We start from the raw sequence: 18,643 nt of genomic DNA, 5'->3' as shown, positions 1-18,643 counted from the left end.
AAGAGGAAGGGAGCGCCCTCACTCCTGACCCACTGGCTCCATTCAGGCAGAGAATGAGCTCCCTGGCCAGCACAGGAAAGACCTAATGTGTTGTGGGTTTCCCCCTCATCCCAGGGAAAGGGCCAGGTTCTTCCCCACCTTCTTACCCCTGGGAGAAATAATAAGCATCTTCCTGGACACACTGAACTTTCCATTAGCTTTTCATCTGGTTCTTGGATACAAAGAGAGCAAAAAATTACCCAAAATGTCAACCAAAAAAAAGTCTGCCTTGGATGTGTTTGTCAGGGTCCAGGCTGGAAAAGGATGGCACATTCAGCAGGGTGGTTAAGAAAGGGACTGGCAAAAAAAAAAAAAAAAAAAAAAAGAAAGGGACTGGCAGAAGAGATAGGGACAGAGTCTCGAGGAACCAACAAGGGTCCTGAGGCAAGCAATGCAGAGAGGCCACTACCTTGAACCTTTGGTAGAAGGAGGCTCCCAACCATGTGCTAACTGGCCAGAGAGCAGTGGGAGAGGACATACCTGCATCCCATTCTCCTCCCGCCCTTCAGCTTCCTGTCTGCTGCTTCCACTGACTCAAATAAGGACGAGGAGCCTGCTCAGGCAGTCCTGAGTCCCAGGCCAGCCGCCTCTCACTTCTTATGTCCCTCATTATGGGTCTCAAGTTCACAGTTGTTGCTTAGAGCTGTAAGTCATTCACTCTCCATCGCAGGGGCTAGTCCACTGTGAATTCACTGCAGTTTATCTGTTCATTCTTTCATTTATAAACAGTTGGGTTATCTCCTTGTTTGGACTCTTATAAAGAAACGCTATTATGTTCATCCTCAATACAGATTTATAAGAGTTTCTCTGGGGAATGATTGTTTGTTCATAGGGGCTGCCTGTGTTTGACTTTATGAGTTGTTGCAGAATTCCTTTCCAACGTGGTCATTCCACCTCATAGCCCACCAGCTGTATGTATGGACAGGTCTGTGCAAAATTCAGACTCACAGTTTCTTCGTCTCTGTAATGGGTGTAATCATGCTGGTTTTGCAGGTACAGTTGAGAAATTAGTCTTATCATTGAGGTGAAAGGATTTTTAAGCTATGCATTTGATAATGGTAACAGTGGTCATATCCGAAAATCACTTGCACCTCGAAACAGGACATAAATGGTCTGAAGGGAACTACATGCCGTGTTCCTGGTTCACGTTTGTTTTGTTATTCCGGATGCCCATTTCATATGTCTCACAAAGGAATTTTCACTTATTCTCTTGTCTTCCACCAGAATGTATAACAAGATGTGGCATCAGACCCAAGAAACCCTCAATTCCTTGCTTGATAAAGAGTCTCAGCACATGATGGAATCCCAAAGCAATCAAATCTTCATCTTCCAAATGTTAGCCACCTTCTACATAAAATACGTGCAGATCTTCAGAAACTTGGAGGACGTTTATGACCAGATTGTCCACCCGCAGAAGCGAATACTGATCCGAAAAATCCTGGATGGAGTGATGGGTCGCCTCCTGGAACTGAAGAATGAAATGGTTGAGTTGGAATTAACAGAGTTTCATTATTTTGATGACATCCTACAGGATCTAAAGTTGGCTCCTGTAAGTACTCAGCTTCTTCTCTTATCTATTTCTTGTTGCTTTAAGTCAGCCATGTAGGCCTGTAACCAATTTTCTACAGGCTTTCTAGACATCTGTGCTGGTTGGTTGCCCTTTGGCTGGGCCATACCACCCGGACAAGGATTAAGTTCCTGTAGCTTTGGGTACAGACAAATCTTCACACATTCCTTGGGCCCACTGGACACTGAAGTTGTTGTCTTCCTTGTCTCTATGGGTCTGCCCAGGTCTGTTGGCTGGAGTAGGCCAACTCTTCCATAAATATCCTGAGACACAAACCCTCCCAATTTCCCGTCCCACTGCCCCTACTTCTGTTTCCAAAGGAGATCTCCCTCTGGCCTCTGTTTTCCATCATCTTCTTCAGGATGAGCAGCCAATGGATGGCCATTTCCTTCTTCCCAGGTGCTTGTGTCTCCTCCTTTGCTTTGGGTCTTTAGTGACTCAGGGATTTTTGGCAATAGGCCTTCAAGCCTCAGACAAGAAAGAAGGGCATCATCCCTATCTCTGATGCCCTGGAGCCATGAGCATTCTGCCTCCCTGTTGTCCTCCCAACCTTCACCACCAGATACCCACTGCCAGACTCCTTGGATGAGTCTGCCAACAGTCAGTGGACAGAGAGCTCACTTCAGGGCCACAGTCCTGTGAGCTCAGTCTTCATTTTGAAAGGAACATTTCCCTAAAATAAAATTGAAAGGAGACAGTGTTCAATTTTCTACCTGGCATTTAATGCCCCTTTCTTTTGAAAATAGTCAAGAGTCTATAAAGGTTATGTTTGTTTCTGAAATAGACTTTCCTAACATTACTACTGCACTTCGTTGGAATGGACTCTAAAGAATAATTAGAACGACTGGAAATGCTGAAGTTCCCTCCGAAACTTTAATGTTTATTGCCATTCATTTAAAAAGGCGTGGATTAAAGCAATTTTTCAATCAGGTGTACTTGACTCACCCGGGTGAGTCTACCAAGAACACCTGAGGATAAACATGAAATCAAGTCATTAAATCATATCCCTAAATTGAATTAATATATCAGTATTAAATGTGTTAACTTAATGCCAAGAATATTAAATAATATTCTCGAAGCTAGAGAATAAGAAATTTATGAAACTTCTGTGGTGGGCTCCTTCAGATTTTCTGGTTCACCTGGTTCATCTTTTCAAAGACCATGAACACTGAAAGGGGTGACAAATGACGGACATTGTCCAGGAAGCCTTCCCAGTAGGACACTCTCAACTGTGTTTCCCACCATTTCTGGAGGATGCATGGTGAGCCATGTGATGACACGGGGGTCCAGATGGTTAGGGGGCACGTCTAATAGCAGCAGCTTGGACCCCAGGAGCTAGTTCCAGGCCAGGGAGACACGTGTGCCATCTCCGGGAGCTCCTACGTGGCTCAGCTCTGCACCCCTGTGGCTGGGCCCCCGTGCCCACCACCTGCACAACACACAGCTCTCCGTATAATATGACCCCCCCAGTCCAACCACAGCTGGGCATCTCAGGGATGGGTACTGGTGGTGGCACCAGGCAAGCCTTCCCTCTGAGATTCTGAAACAGACAGAAAGACCAGTTTCTGCCTTGGAGTCTGAACCGGGGACTCCCAGGTTTCTGAGTAGTTGGAGCCTTCGTTCTCGGATGCTCGGAAGAATGAAGAAAGCTGCTCCTGAGCATAAAAGAGGGAGAGAGACAGAACAAAACAGACTTCACCAAGAGGAGCAGAAGGAAATGCCAAGTCCTGGAGTTCATCCCTGGACACATCCCTGCTGCTGACAGACTCTCCACTGTGCTCCTGCCCTGCGTCCGAGAAGTCATTATTGTCCCTTGTGGCCAAACTAACTAGAAGAGTGTTTCTGCAGCCTGCCACATGAGGAGCCTCCCTAACAGGTCCCTGATGTCGAGAGACGTCTCAGGGAGAGAGGGAGTTTCTCTGCCACAAGAAGTGTCCTTTATTCTGCCCTGTAGGGGATGGGAAATCCCAGGATATCTGAGATGGACATTTGGGGTATCATGGACAGAGGCCACTGATATGTGTCTCCCCTCTCTTCATTCTCAATGGCTGTATTTCCTGCCCCTCAAAATCTTAACTAGTGGACAGGGGTGAGCTGTAGCACAAAAATGTTGTCTTAAAAGTTGGAAAAGTACAGCACTTAAACATACTTGGTAATAAATAAAATCTCAACATTGAATAAAAGTGGAATATTTCTCCTCTGACTGCCCTCCATTCCCAGGTCTCACTCACTCAGTGAACCCCAGGACTCACCCCAAAACTCCATTAGTCTAAAAGGTTTGGTTTTCAAAAATGGTTGCCACCTGGTTTGGATACCATCTCACCAAGTCCTAAAAAAGACACCCCTTTACGTTATAATGCTTCTTCAAGGGAAGGCCTATTCAAAATCCCCTGGATGAGAAGGTGTGGAGAGTCATCCCAGAATGGGAAGAAGGGAGCTGAACCTGAGGACCAGAACCTTAGCTTTGCTGAGCCAACTGGTCTACCAGAGGGCCCCCAAGAGTGTCTGAGAGTCTAGGACAGTATTTCTCGATGGGGATGGCCAAGGGCCCATCCCATACCCCTGAAAAACTCTTCTGCACTCCTGATTGTTGAACTTGGGCTGGGAAATATTCGTGTGACCTCCACTAACTGAAATATTTGGTAATATGCATAAATGAGAAACAGGAGTTTATATTGATTGCATGAAAAAACAAGTTTCCTACTAAAGCAGATGAACTTTACCAGTAATTTTTATAATTTCAGGTAATGTAGACAAAAATAAAAACATTATTAGGAAAAAAATTGTGATCACTTACATGCAAATAATGATGCTAATGATAAATTATGAAGTTGAATTCAAAGGTCTCTGCATCACAATGCTTTGCTATCTTAATTTGCATTATTACTTTAGGTAGGCTGAGAAGATGTTATGTTTCTTTAAAGGCCTTCATTAAGTTATCATTAGTTAATTGAGAATTAACTAATGTGAGTTCTCAAGTTTTACTGTAATGATTAAAATAAGGGCCATGGTGATGGTTTTTCCTTGTGATTCTGTGTCTCCTTAACAGTGATGAATTCTCTTGACGCCATTGGCCTCATCACCTCTTAAATGAGGATGGGAGGTAAAGTGTGTCCCTTTAGTGTTCCTTACTATATAGTTTAGACAGATTTAAGTTCTGGGATTGGGACAAAAGTGACAGTTGTGACTGATTGTAACAAAATTGTGCCCTTTGGCTTATTCTTTCTCTCCTCTAGCAACAATTAGAAATTCCCATTCCCAAGTATTTTTTGAAAGAGAAGCTGGAAGTCATCAAAGGAAGAGAGAAAATCCTTGCTCAGATACTAGCTGACATTGGACTAGATATTCCCGATAAGGTTTGTACATCATTTTTATAAACATCCTTACGTAATTGATAGAACCTTTTTCTGTGCATCCTGATTGTGTGGGAGACAGATTATTTCCAGTGGAAGGAAAGCAGCACCCGCCCCTCTTGCTATTCCATATGTGTAAGAAGCTGCTTCCCTTGGAGGTGTATTTTCGATGACGCATGACCATTATTTTTCAAGAACTTAGAAATAGAGATTGAAACCTAACGCTTTGTTGGTTCAGTCAGCATCTCTGAGACAAGAGTAGATTTATCAACTCAGCTTGAGTTCTCATCTCAGACCCCTAACCTAAAGTCAGAAGTGGAATGTTATCTCGTGAAATCTTGAAGTGTTAAGATAACCTACCCGTCAGTCATTACCTTCCAGACTTTTCTGCACGGCACTTTTATACCCAACTTGTGGCAAGTCCGCTGAGCATTTCGGGGGCCCTCGCTGCCTCCTGCACATCAGTGCTCCATGGCCTTGGTTGGTCATGGCCCATGCAGGGAGGGGGCAGTTGCTATCCAAGCTGGGACTATTCCGAGTGAAGCAGGCACTGTCAGTAACTCTCCGGTGCCCAGGGCAGAGCAGCACATGAGAGCTTCCTATAGACAGGTCCTGCTGAGTGTTGTCAGCCTGGGTCCTGGTGCCAAGGAAAATTCCAAGCGCAACCAGAAGGACAGTGGAGCAGGAACAGTGGGACACACGGGGGTGGGCGCACGGTACCCTGCGCTCTCTCAGCTGCGGGCATGCTTCATGCTGCATAGAGGGCTCGCTCTTCTCCCTACAGCCCAGCCTGTCGAAATGTACTCATTCTGCAGAGCCCAACTTGATGCAGCGTCCCTCCAGCAACCTACACCGACCCAGCTAACTCAGGACCGTCTCTCCCTCCTCCACCTCTCCCCTAACAGACTGACCCTTCCCCTGCATTCCATTCCTGAAGTTGGTCCGGGGCTGTTTTGAGTAGGGGTCATCTCACCGTCCTGCACCTGCTGGTGCCTTCAGTCCACACATCATTCAGAAGGAGGCACTCAGCCCTTCACCCAGCTCCCCCAAGGAATCCCCTGGCACAGAACATTGACAAGCAGGGCAGAATTTACAGAGGATTTTATAGGGGAAGTGGAGGAGGGAGATGACATTGTACACACTATGGTCAAACCCTAAAAATTCCTCTTGGCCGTTTCTTCTTTCTGCTGTCCCTCTTTGCTGGGGCAGGGTCAGTGGCGGGGAACCTTCTTTCTCAGCAGGCAAAGCTAGCTGGCTCCACTGGGTAGAGCCGTCCATCTCCCTCCCAGCCCCGACTTCTGGTGGGCCCAACGTCAGCAACACACCAGACTCTGGGCAACAGCCCTTGACATCTGTGTGACTTTCTTATACCCTTCAGTGCCTCGTGACACCCCGTTTTCACCTCAAGCTGCTTATTTCTTGAAGACACATGCAATATACAGCCCAAAAAGAATTTTGAGAGGCAACTATTACCGTCCAGTCCTACATCTCTAGTGCTTAGTATTTACTCTTGGGCCTTCCGTAAATGTTCAAAAATCTTTGTCATATTAAGTAGAGCACTCAAACCCTGAGAAGTCTTCAGTAAGGGTTGTAATGATTTTCAGAGTGACGTTGTCCAGTTCAATGCCACCATGATATCCATTCTGTTCTAACCTGCTGAGTGCATTTTTGGAAATGTGAGCTCACTGCAAATTTGAGGTGACAAGATCTCACCGAAAACCGAACTCTGAGGAAATGTTACTGAAACAGCCCCCTCAAAGGGAACCAGGGTTCCACACCGAGGATCCATGGATGCTCTATTGGGAAGAGGGTCAGTCTTGGCTCAGATTGGCTCCACCCCTTACTAACCATGGCAGCTCATGTCAATTCTATTTCTTTGGTCAGCCTCAGTCTTATTAACTCTTAACTGGTCAGAAGAATACTGGCCTTGGGGTTGCTTTGTGCATTTGCCAAGATGATCTATGAAAAGCCTTTGGCTTCTGTAGGGTCTCAGTAAATGCCCCTTCCCTCTCCCTGATCCTTTCTGGATACTGTCCCCCCACCCCCACAGACAAGAGATCATCGTGACAAATAGGGGCATTGGGAATGAACCAGAGCACCACACACTTGGGGCCTCAGTGTCTGGCACCATGGCCTGATAAAGGGGCCACCCTGCCCTTTGACACCTTGGCAAAGATTCAGCCCATGATCAGGAGTTTTCTGATTCTGAAGGCCTCTCTCTTCTGCCTCTGTCCCTGTATGAGGCTTCACCCAAGCCAAGCCATATCCCCAGCTTCTCCCTCACTCCAAGGGCCATAGAGGGCCCTCTGAGGCCACTCAGAGCTCTCACAGGGCTCCAGATGCCCCAGAAACCTTGCTCTTGGCTCTCCTTGGGAAACCACACAGTCCCACACCTGGCTTTGTCTCCTCCTAGACCACCTGATTCCCCCAAGGCAGCATTTTACCACCCGAGCCCTGGTGTTTCTCCAATTATAATCTTCCCATCCCATTTGGATGTTTTGAAATACAAATTTGTAAGGACTAGAAGACATTTCACACATAAATTGAATACTTCTAAAATGATTTTAACCTTACTCGTGATTACTAGATCATCCTGTAATGGATTGTGACGTCAGCATTTTACTTCATATGATTTTTAAATTCTAAGTTCTCAAATTAAAGATATGCTTTTAATTTATATGTTTCTACTACTAAGTTAATGAAACATAAAAAGCAATTTTGAATTGAATTCATTTTATTGGCATTCCTGGTATAATTTCCTGCCAACCTAGAATATTATGGAACTAATTGGTATTTTGTTCGGAATGGAAGAGGAACACTTATGGGGTTTCTTAAATAGGGAACCAGGGCCCGAGCATGGCAGGTTATCAAAATTCACATAACTGATGAGTGAAATGGTTAGTATTAAACCCCCATCAGACTCTCGATCAACAGCTTAGGAACTCTTAGCATGGTAGTGTTAGAAGTAAGCACATGATGTATCTGGGACCAGCTGACGGAGTTAACCTGTTTAAACATTGACTTAACTTTAAAGTTTTCACAGAAATACACCACAAAGAGTATCCCTCTAGAAGAGGCTGTTAAACTAATCCAGATCGCTGAACGAGCACGGCAAGGTCGCCTAAGAGCGATGTTCATGAAACAGATCTTCCTCCAAGAATACAGAGCAAAGCAAGCCAGGATGCTTGGCGAGAAAGTCATCGACATGGGAGCCGCTGCACTGCAGATTCAGAAGGTGTGCGTGGTGCTCAGGGAGCTGGGGACAAGTGTCTTGACACAGCCAGAGACCCACCCCAGGGTCAGGGGTGAGCTCGGAAAGCCCAAGTCGCAAAATCCTACTTTTAATAGAGCTGGATTTTAAATTCCAGAGAGATTTTTTTTAATCTTGCCCTGGAGAAACCATTAACTAAGCTCGGTCATGTTTTTTTAGATTTTATTATAAATTGGTATAAAATGCAGGGCATCTCATTCAAATATTTTTAAATGTCATTGATAATTGTGAGAAAGAATGTGGCAGAAAATTCATTGAGGGCTTATATCCTCAATGTGCATTCACACATAGATGTAATCACAGAAAGGGAGCAAGGGTCCACACCTGCTGGCTGGAGCTGGTGTGTGCTGTTCATAATGCCAGTGACCATCACTAAGCACCAGGACATCGATGTTCTCTTTAGAAGTGGGCCTGAGGTTTCCTCCCCAAATGAGCACCATCGGTTTGCACCTTATCTCGTTCCAAATGGGGGCTAAGGTCGCTTGCAGGAAAATGTAGAAGCTGGCATACGGGACAAATGAGAATGAGAAGAGAGAGAAGGAAGTCACCAGGAGATCATAGACCCCAGCCAGAGAGTCAGGACCCCGTCCCTGCTGGGGTCTGAATGGGGGTGGAGGGCAGGGAATGGAGGGACCCATAACAGACTGTTTCCTTTCAAGTTTCAATGAAGATAGGAAGTTGTAAACAAGCATCTGAATTCAGAGCTGAGCTGTTATCAGTCTTGGACATGACCATGTTCTATTTCCCCACATTTGAGTGAAAATTTTTCTTTTAAATCTATAAAGTGCCCCCCCCTTAGATCTAACCCTACACTCCTGAAATCTGGAAGTTTCTCTTGAAGAAACCCAGGTAGGGGACTGTCCCTAACCAAAATTACAAGTCAGGGGTACCTGGGTGGCTCAGTGAGTTAAGCCTCTGTCTTCGGCTCAGGTCATGATCTCGGGGTCCTGGGATGGAGCCCTGCGTCGGGCTTTCTGCTCAGCAGGGACCCTGCTTCCTCCTCTCTCTCTCTGCCTGCCTCTCTGCCTACTTGTGATCTCTGTCAAATAAATAAATAAAATCTTAAAAAACACAAAATTACAAGTCATTTCTTCTCTCACAGAGAGAATGTTTTACTGACGTAAAACATTGCGCACATTTGAGATGGTCAACATCATGATTTGATAGACATATATATTACAAAGTAATGATCACCGTAAGCATAATTAAAACATCTCACATCACATAATTACCCATTTCTATAGTGAGAACACTCAAGACCAGCTGTCTTAGCAACTTTCAAGGACACAACATTGTGTTGGTTACAGTCACCCTGCTGTACACAGACCCCTAGAACTCATTCATCTGAAAACTGGAAGTTTATATCTTTTGGCCACTTTCACACATTTTTCTCACCCTCCATCCCCTGGTGATCCCGAATCTACTCTATTTCTAGAATTCGGTGTTTTAGATTCCATAGCTAAGGGAGATGATGTAGTAGTTGTCATTCTCTACAACTTTTTTCACTTTTTTGCCCTCCAAATTCATGCATGTTGTCACATATGTCAAGATTTCCTTCCTTTTTTTTGGCTGAATGATATTTGTTTTGTATATATACCACATTTATTATCCATCAACTGACCCATTGTTCGCATGTCATCGCTATTGTCAGTAATGCTGGGATGAACGTGAAGGTATAGATTATCTCTTCAAGACAGTGATTATACCATTTATTTCTTTGATGTATTAGACAAGTAACCATTTCTTTGCTTTCAGGTTTGGCGAGGTTTTAGTCAATGCCAGAAAACCAAGAAACAGAGAGAAGAGGAGATGATATTCCTGGGGATGGTAAGTCCTCCTGCAGACAGGATATGTGTAGAGGTTTCTTTGAGACGTGTGTCTTCCTCAGCATCTGTAGCCAAGAGCATGGGTTTGCCATTTGTTGCCTTGTGACAGTATTACCACCATTTACCAGCTCACACACACGCATCACCTCAGCTGCTGTGGGTCAGGGGTCTGGACTTAGCAGAATGGTCTGCTTGGGATCTTGCAAGTCTGAGGGCCGGGTGTCACTGGAGGCCCAGCAGGGCAGAATCCACTCCCAGGCTTGTGTGCATGTTGGCAGGACTTAGCTCTTCGTGGGCTGCAGATTGAAGGCCTGTTTTTTGCTAATTGCTCACTGGAGACGGACCCCAGCTCCATGTCAGGGGGGCCTTTCCATGTGGTCACTTGCTTCACCAGAGCTAGCAAGGGAGAGAGGGGATGCCTACAATCTCATGCAATGACCACAGAAGTAGTGTGTATCACCATTGGGTGATGAGTTAGAAGCAAGCGTGATGCACACCAGGAGGGGGGGTCATTGGGGACTGGCTTAGAGTCTCCATCCTGTACTTTTCTACATTATCTGCATCATCAAGCCAAAGGCCTCTGAGGAGGTCTCGTTTGTCTTCTGCCTGAGCCCCTCCTGAACGTAGAGTCCCTGTTTCCCAGGTCTGCCCATTCTGTTCCATTCTAGAAGCTTCTTCCTTTCATTTACCTGAAGGCTTCTGGCTGATGGGTGCCACAGCTTGGCTGTGATTCTGTCCCCTGTGGCAACTCAGAACATGTCTGCTTGCCCTGTCGCCTGACGAGCCTTCAAGGATTTGAAGGCAGCTCTCGAACCCTCCATGCCAGCTCTTCTCAGAGCCAATTACCACCACAGATGGTGACCAATCTGGCGAGTTTTGCTTCCTGACCTGCTCGCTGTCCCTGAAAGGATATTACAATTTAAAGGAAAAGAAAGCCTGTTAACAGCATTGAGTTGGTGCACTGGAATGATCGACATTATTCGGGGCTCCCTGTTTCATGCCAGGAGAAAAACACTGCACTGATAATGTTGGTAAACACTATAACCGAGTCTTTGAAAATGCTGATCAGGAACCGAGCTCTGGTGAGGCTAAAAGAAGAAATAAAAACACAAATACACTCTATATAACCACAGATACCAATACATTAAAAAAAAATACTATTAGTATCATGAGTGACCACGGTCACAAATTAGAAAATACTGAACAGAGAAGATTATCCAGGGAAGTCTAAATATCAAAACAGATCAAAGAGATAAAATACCTCAATAAAACGATCACTGCAGCAAATGCTGGAAAGGTCTCGTAAGCGCCGGGGTTCGCTTCAGTCCGGTGAGAGCCGGGGGCCAGGAGGAGTTGGACGCACAGGACAGTTACTGGGACAGAGAGGCCGGGGGAGCTCCGCGGGGACGCAGGGGTGACCAGGCAGAAGTGAGGGAGAAGGGTGGGCGGGAAGAGCCAGCACAGCAACACATTTCCAAAACAGAGGCCAACACCGTCTTTAAGTATCTATGCTAATGAAAGAATAATAAACAGGCATGGGGATGCCCAGTCTGGGAAAGGACCCAGGGATGAGGGTCGCATGGGGACCACTCACAGGGTTTAAGTGCGCCCCCACCCACTGGGGACGATTTGTTTCATCACACGCGTTAAAACACACCGGTTTGCTCAGAAATCCCCACCCTTTGCAACTTCTTTGCTGAAAAAAAAAAAAAAAGAAGAAGAAAGTGAGCAAAGTTTACAATATATAAATATTCATATTAGGGTAGTTTTACAGTCATAGACGGGTGTCCAGAAACAGTTCACACAGTTAAAACACCCCATTGTGTATGTTCAGGAGTGATGTTTAGGGTTTCTCTGTGTAGCGCAAAGTGTGTGTGAACACATGATCCTAAATGTATGCTTTTACTTATTTTTACATTTCTCTATCTTCAACATATATCTTATGTCTAAAAAATTACAGATAAAATATGTGTTCAGAATTTTGTCAGAGGGGTAAAAAAGACAGGAATCATGGTTTAAGCAATTTGTAGCGCTTTTCACTGAAACTTCATGTAAGAGACGCTGAGCTCTAGGGAACAAACTGAGGGCTGCTGAGGGGGGCGTCCCTGGGTGACCGGCATTCAGGAGGGCACGGGAAGGAATGAGCATTGGGTGTTAGACGCAACTGATGAATCACTAAATTCTTCCCCAGAAACTAACTTTTAAAAAAACTTTAAAATTAAATAATATCAATTCATAATACCTTTTCCCAATTCTGTGTAGTTCTTATCAAATGTGTATCTCAATAGGATAAAAATCAGGATTTAAGATTTTCCTTTTTATTTGTAAGTTAATATGCAGAGAATACTGTAAGTGAAAAAAAAAATGTGATCTGTACTTTTTTAACCAATGGAGGGATGTGGGTTTTGTTATATTACTCTTCTCTTCCTCTGTGGGAGTTATATTTGCTCACACTGCACTCCCACGTCTCACTGTTAGAGGAGAGAAATCGAGGGTCACCGGTGTGTGACTGAGCAGGAGCAGGGAGGCAGGCAGCTCCGCCGATCTGTGATCAGTAAACACGTCCGCTGACGCTGTGTTTCCATCAGGCCTTTCGGTATGAAATATTTAGATTTTCTGTTCTGAGATTTTAGATTTAATTACATTAGAAGATCTTCTCAGTGATACTGTTAAATATAGAAAAACTGTAATCCGGTCCCGCATTCAGGATGTAACCGTGTAACTTGTGTCAGTTTGATGACGGCACGTTTTCAATAACAAATGGCGTGGTCAGTACGCTTCGTCTGGGAATGTCTTATATCTCCCTCCGGCCCCACATCCTGGACCACCCCACCTCCAGCTGTGGCCTCTGTGCACCACCTCTGTTGTCAGCACAGAATTAAAATTGTGAATTATTTTGCTCGAGGAAGGAATTCAGCTCTGGGTTCCAGACATTCGGAAGAGCATAGTCTCCCCATGAAGGGGCATGGGACCACCACACGTGCTTAGAAAGTCTCAGTTGTGACGTCCTGCCTTTATTGTCCAAAAAACTATGGTAAATCGTACCTGAGTATGCTTTACATGATTTGAGAAACACCTTGATCGTGACCACCTACATTTTTGAGTTCCCTTTGATCTTTGGATTTAAAAGACAAGTCAACGTTTATTTTTGGAACTGAGATCAATGGGAACCACAACCCATCCTATACCGTGCTGTTGCTGGGTCATGCTAGGAGAGCCACGTGGGCAAGCAGTCTCTGCTGGCTGTCGCAGATTTTATCTTTACATCTATATTTACATATTTATAAATACATATAAATATAATAAATATTATACCTGTAAATATATATTTATATATTGCATATAAATATAAATAAATATCTACATAGTATATAAATATAAATGTGTATTTGTGTATAAATATGTATATAAATATAAATATATATATGCTTTTTTTTTTTTTTTAAGTAGGCTCCAAGCCCAGTGCAAAGCCTAATGCAGGGCTTGAACTCATGACCCTGAGATCAAGACCTGAGCTGAAATCCAGAGTCGGACGCTTAACTGACTGAACCACCCAGGCGCCCTGGAGATGTTTAGGATTTAACACATTCGCTGGGTGGCATATTATTTAGTCATAAAAAGAAAGAAATCCTGGGGAGTCAGTTAAGTGTCTGCCTTTGGCTCAAGTCATAATCCCAGGGTCCTGGGATCAAGTCCAACGTCGGGCTACCTGCTCATCGGGAAGTTTGCTTCTCCTTCTCCCTCTGTATCTCCCTCCTGCTTCTGCACTCTCTCTCTCTCTCTCTCTCTCTGTCAAATAAGTAAAATCTTAAGAAAAAAAAAAAAAGAAAGAAAGAAATCCTGCCGCATGCTATAGCAGGGGCGAACTTTGAAGACATTATGTTAAGTAAAATAAGCACTCACAAAAAGAGAAATACTGTGTGATTTCACTTATCTGAGGCACCTAGTGTTGTCAGATTCAGAAACAGAATAGAACAGTGGCTGCGAGGGGCTGAGGGAGGGAGAGGGAGCAAATGCCGCCCAGTGGGCATGGAGTTTCAGTTTTGCAAAATTTAAAAGTTTTATAGATCTGTGCCGCAACAATGTGAATACCCTTAACACTACAGAACTGTATCTTCAAAAATGGCTACAGCGATAAAATTGCGTTATGGCCTTTTTACCACGATTTTAAAAATTGTTTTAATTGACCAGGACTTTGAAATGTATACTGAAGTGGTTCTATAAGAATCATGAATCAGGGACGCCTGAGTGGCTCAGTGGGTTAAGCCGCTGCCTTCAGCTCAGGTCATGATCCCGGGGTTCTGGGATCGAGTCCCACATCGGGCTCCTTGCTAGGCAGGGAGCCTGCTTCTCCCTCTGCCTCTGCCTGCCTCTCGTCTGCCTGTGCTCACTCGCTCTCTCTCCCTCTGTCTCTGACAAATAGATAAATAAAATCTTTAAAAAAAAAAAGAAGAATCATGAATCACTAGTGGTCATAAAATACAAGTTAAAAATTACATGAGATACTGCATTTCCTTGAATCCTGATGTTATCAGTTGTAAGATGCATCATGATTTTTATGTACTTTTAAAGAAAGAAAATATTGTCGAATAAGCCAAAACACAACCTTGATGGTAAGACACATCCATCCCTGATTTCAGTTATGTTTAACCAGGAAAATTAGTTTACTATGCAAAACTATGCATCTTAGAATTGGTGAGATAGGGTAAGTTCCTTCTATCTTTTAAGCAAACAAAAAAAGTTTTTTCAAATTGTAATTATTGACAAGAGTAGGAGGAGACACTCTTTGTGCTACACCATGAGTTACATCAACTGGGCCTTTCTAAAAGATCATGAGCAAGGTGCCCCAAGTTCATTAACATATTTAAATCCCTTCATCCCCATGCTCTATTTCTGAATTAAGGAAATCATCAGAAGTAGAGATTTATGTGCATGGAAGTCTCCTTAAAAAGTGTTCTTTTTAAGAATAATTTTTAAATATAAATTTAATTTAAAATTTAATTTAAAAATTAGATTTTTAATTTATTTTTAAAATATTAAATATTAAAATTTAAATGTTAATTTTAATTTAATTAATAATAATGTATAATTATAACAATAACTAATAATATAATAATTAAATCATTAAATAAATTTAATGATTTAATTTAATTAAAATTTGATTAAAATTAAATATTGAAAAGTGTCTTTTTAATAATGAAAAATTGGGAATAAAACCCATCAGAGTAGGGATGTAAGTCCCCAACTTCTGGTGGACCTACACTGATGCCATAGTATGTCACCATGGAAAAGCATGTTCGTGACTAATTTTTTATGACATGAAAATGCTCTAAGTGAAAATTCAAGGTGTAGAATTATACATAGAATATGATTTCAACTAAATATATTCACACATCTATGCCTACGGATGGGGAGATAGACAATGACACAAATGTGTTTCTCTGTCCCATCCTTCAGGGGCACACAGACTCAAGATGTCATGATCAACACAATGGTGAACTCCACCTTTCTACTTTCAACGCTAAACTAGCAGTCAGAAGATTCTATCTAAGATTCTATCTAAGTTTTTTTTTTTTTCTATCTAAGTTTGACACGAAATTTTACAGTAGTAGTTTGATTCAAAAATTTCCTTTCAGGGGCACCTAGGTGGCTCAGCAGGTTGGGCCTCTGCCTTTGGCTCAGGTCGTGGTCTCAGGGTCCTGGAATCGAGTCCTATATCAGACTCTCTGCTTGGCGGGGAGCCTGCTTCCCTCTCTCTCTCTGCCTGCTTGTGATATCTCTCTCTGTCAAATAAATAAATAAAATCTTTAAAAATTTTTTTCCTTTCCATTTAATTCAGCATACATTTACTGAACATCTACTACATGTAGCATTCCAGAAACCTGAGAATGGCCCAGCACTCCTTTTCATCCTGAAGTCTTAATTGCTTACACTGATAGCACACAAAGATAGAATTACACATTTATTACTGTAATTTTTCTGTTTTACTTTGGAGTTTGCATCTGCTCAGCTCAAATCAAAGAAGTCTGTATAAAATTTTCAGCATTGTAGGGCTTTAGATACTATAAAGAGACCAACTTGTCTGTTTCGTGTTAAATGTGACTTTCTTCAGTTTGCCTTTCTTTTCAAGTACATCTCCTCCTGCTAGTGTGTGTTCTACTGAAACTTTACATCATTGAGAAATATATGGATTCAATTCTTAAAAGAATGATATCTTCTGTTCTCTGGCTGATAACCATGAAAATCCATTATCCCAACTCCAAGAAATGTTTTCAATTGAATCTATTTCCCATTCTGTCACTAATGAAGATATTGTCCACTCATTTTAAAATTTCACTTTTCCATTATTTCATTTCGTTACATCACGCCAATGAATAAACCATTGACTTATCTGTTCAAAACAGTATTTGTATGTTTTGGGAAGCTTGGCCTGTTTCCAGGTATTTAGCAACTGAAACCAGAATTAGAACAAGAGATATCATTATGTCTTCCATTCCTGACCAAACGTTTCCTTTCCCATTGTCATACAAATTATTTTTTTTGATATTGCCGTTTTAAATATTTATATTCTAAAATCTACAGAGAAAATAAATAGCGCTCTAAAAATTCATGTGCAGTTATTTTAATTGGCAGAGCCAATGGAGTGGATCGAGTGGAAGGAAACTTAATGAATGTAATACATTTCCTTCTGTGGATCTCTTTGAAATAATTTGTCCTACGGTCATGCCCATCATATATTTTATGTTACCCTGGAGCTAGCAGTGTTTTCATTATAAGAAAGAACACTGGGGGACACTTATTAAAGAGGAGGAACTGTCACTTTGAAATGAGTCCATGAAGGCCTCGAAGCAGCATAAAATCCTGCTTACCTTCAGATTCTAAAATCAAACAAGCTATATTGTTATTTTGGTCATTACAGTCTTTCTGATTAACAACCCAAAGTTGGAGCTTGGGCACCCACAGAATTCTCAAAAGGCAGGTCGGTGAAGGATCTCCTTGGGAAGGCGGTACTTCTGGCGCCCTCCGCAGTCATGGGCTCTTTGGGAACTATTGTCAAAGCCAAAATGCATGAAGGATCAAAGTGAAGGGCCCCTCACGGTCACACTTTAGTTTCAACCGAAACCCATGTCATCCCACATGGTCATGTCTATCATTCATTATAGTTGGCTTCAAATGATGTTTGTTTCTAGAAATAAATTTATTCCCCAAAACACGGATTTGGATAACACCCATTATATCTGGGGTTCTGTTTTACTTTGTTTTAGTTTTATTTTACTTTCTAAAGACAAAAGAGCTATTCCCTAAGTGTCTTTTGGGGAGGCATCCTCTTAGAAATGAGTGCAAGTCTTCAGGCACCTGAAGCTCTGAAGGGTTTGGTCCACCATGATGATGAAGACCCAAGCATATGGCATGGCCAGCTGGGAATGGGAACCCAGCTCTACCACGGGGCACGTGGGGGAGGGGGTTAGAGCAACATACTCACCCTCCCTCCGAGCCTCAGTTTCTTCTTCTGTAAGAGCAGGATGCTGCTATCTATTTCAAAAAGCTATTGGAAGTGCTTCAAGAGAGTTTAGAGGTAAAGGGCCTATCCAGGAGCTTGGAATACTATATGCCTTCAGGGAATCATGGCCAACATTGATCCTCCTGGAAAATTATAGTACAGTGTCACAGTAACTGAATCACGAAAAAGTGTGATAACTCTCGTCTGTAACCAAACACAATATGTTCCAAAATAAGTCGTTGCATAAAAGACACATGCCACCAATTCCCAAATATAAACTCTCTTGGCCTTTGTTATTTGCTGCACAGATTTATGAAGCTGAAATTAGTCTGTTAAAGGTAGGATCTCAAAAAGCAGTGGAGTCAGCCCACGGGGGTCTGAGTCTAATCCGCAGCCACCTCAGATAGCTGTGGGGGGAGAATTCTGAGGATCCCAAAGACAGCAGGTGCCGCCCATACACCACCCACACTATGTGTGTTGCCCCAGAAAAAAGTTCGTAAACCCGGAAAGGCAGTGACTTTAGTACGGGGGTGCATGAAGGGCTCTTAGGCTGAGCAGGGAGATCAGAGCTTGAGGGAGGACACCATTTTCTATTAAATGGGATTTTACAGTCTAGCTACTTGGGCACTTTTAGTTTGATGGTTGTTACTGTTGTGATTCTGCTTTACTCTTGTCCTGGGTCCCCAGGTCATCAGAAGTTACAAGAATCCTCTTCTTACCCTCCCTTTGTCGCCTGATCCCAGGGTTTCTTTACCTACATCCTGGGGTAGGACATTAGTCCTCATCTATCTTAGATTAGGGCCCATTACGCAGTCTGCTAATGCAGCAGGTAGAGAGGTTAGGGCCATGAATGCTGGAGCCCTCCTGCCCGCGTTCAGATCCTGGTTCTCCTCTCTCCTAGCTGGGGGAATTTGGGTGGTGATTTGACTTCTGGGTGTTGCGGTTTCCACATGCATGAAATGGAGATGGCTGTGGCACCTGACTCCTAGATAGGTGTTCATTCCTAAAGAAATTGCTATCTGTCAAGCATTTAAAATAGCCTCTGACACATTCACAATGAGTGCCAAAGGACCATTAGCGGTTGCT

The 18,643-nt window shown here is 43.2% G+C and overlaps 1 protein-coding gene across 2 annotated transcripts in view; it reads left to right on the top strand.

The window, feature by feature from the left end:
- Positions 1–18,643, top strand: part of IQCA1 (IQ motif containing with AAA domain 1) — a 151,252-nt gene that overhangs the window by 9,128 nt on the left and 123,481 nt on the right. For both annotated transcript variants that reach the window (XM_044241907.1, XM_044241906.1), the window contains exons 2-5: positions 1,264–1,588; positions 4,843–4,962; positions 7,994–8,194; positions 9,986–10,057. In XM_044241907.1, the coding sequence (XP_044097842.1) occupies positions 1,264–1,588; positions 4,843–4,962; positions 7,994–8,194; positions 9,986–10,057 (718 nt within the window). The remainder of the gene's footprint in view (positions 1–1,263; positions 1,589–4,842; positions 4,963–7,993; positions 8,195–9,985; positions 10,058–18,643) is intronic.

The sequence above is a fragment of the Neovison vison genome, chromosome 3, assembly GCF_020171115.1.
Source record: "Neovison vison isolate M4711 chromosome 3, ASM_NN_V1, whole genome shotgun sequence".
NCBI lineage: Eukaryota > Metazoa > Chordata > Mammalia > Carnivora > Mustelidae > Neogale > Neogale vison.
Note: the sequence above shows the minus strand (reverse complement) of the source record. Positions and strands in the feature narration are given on the sequence as shown.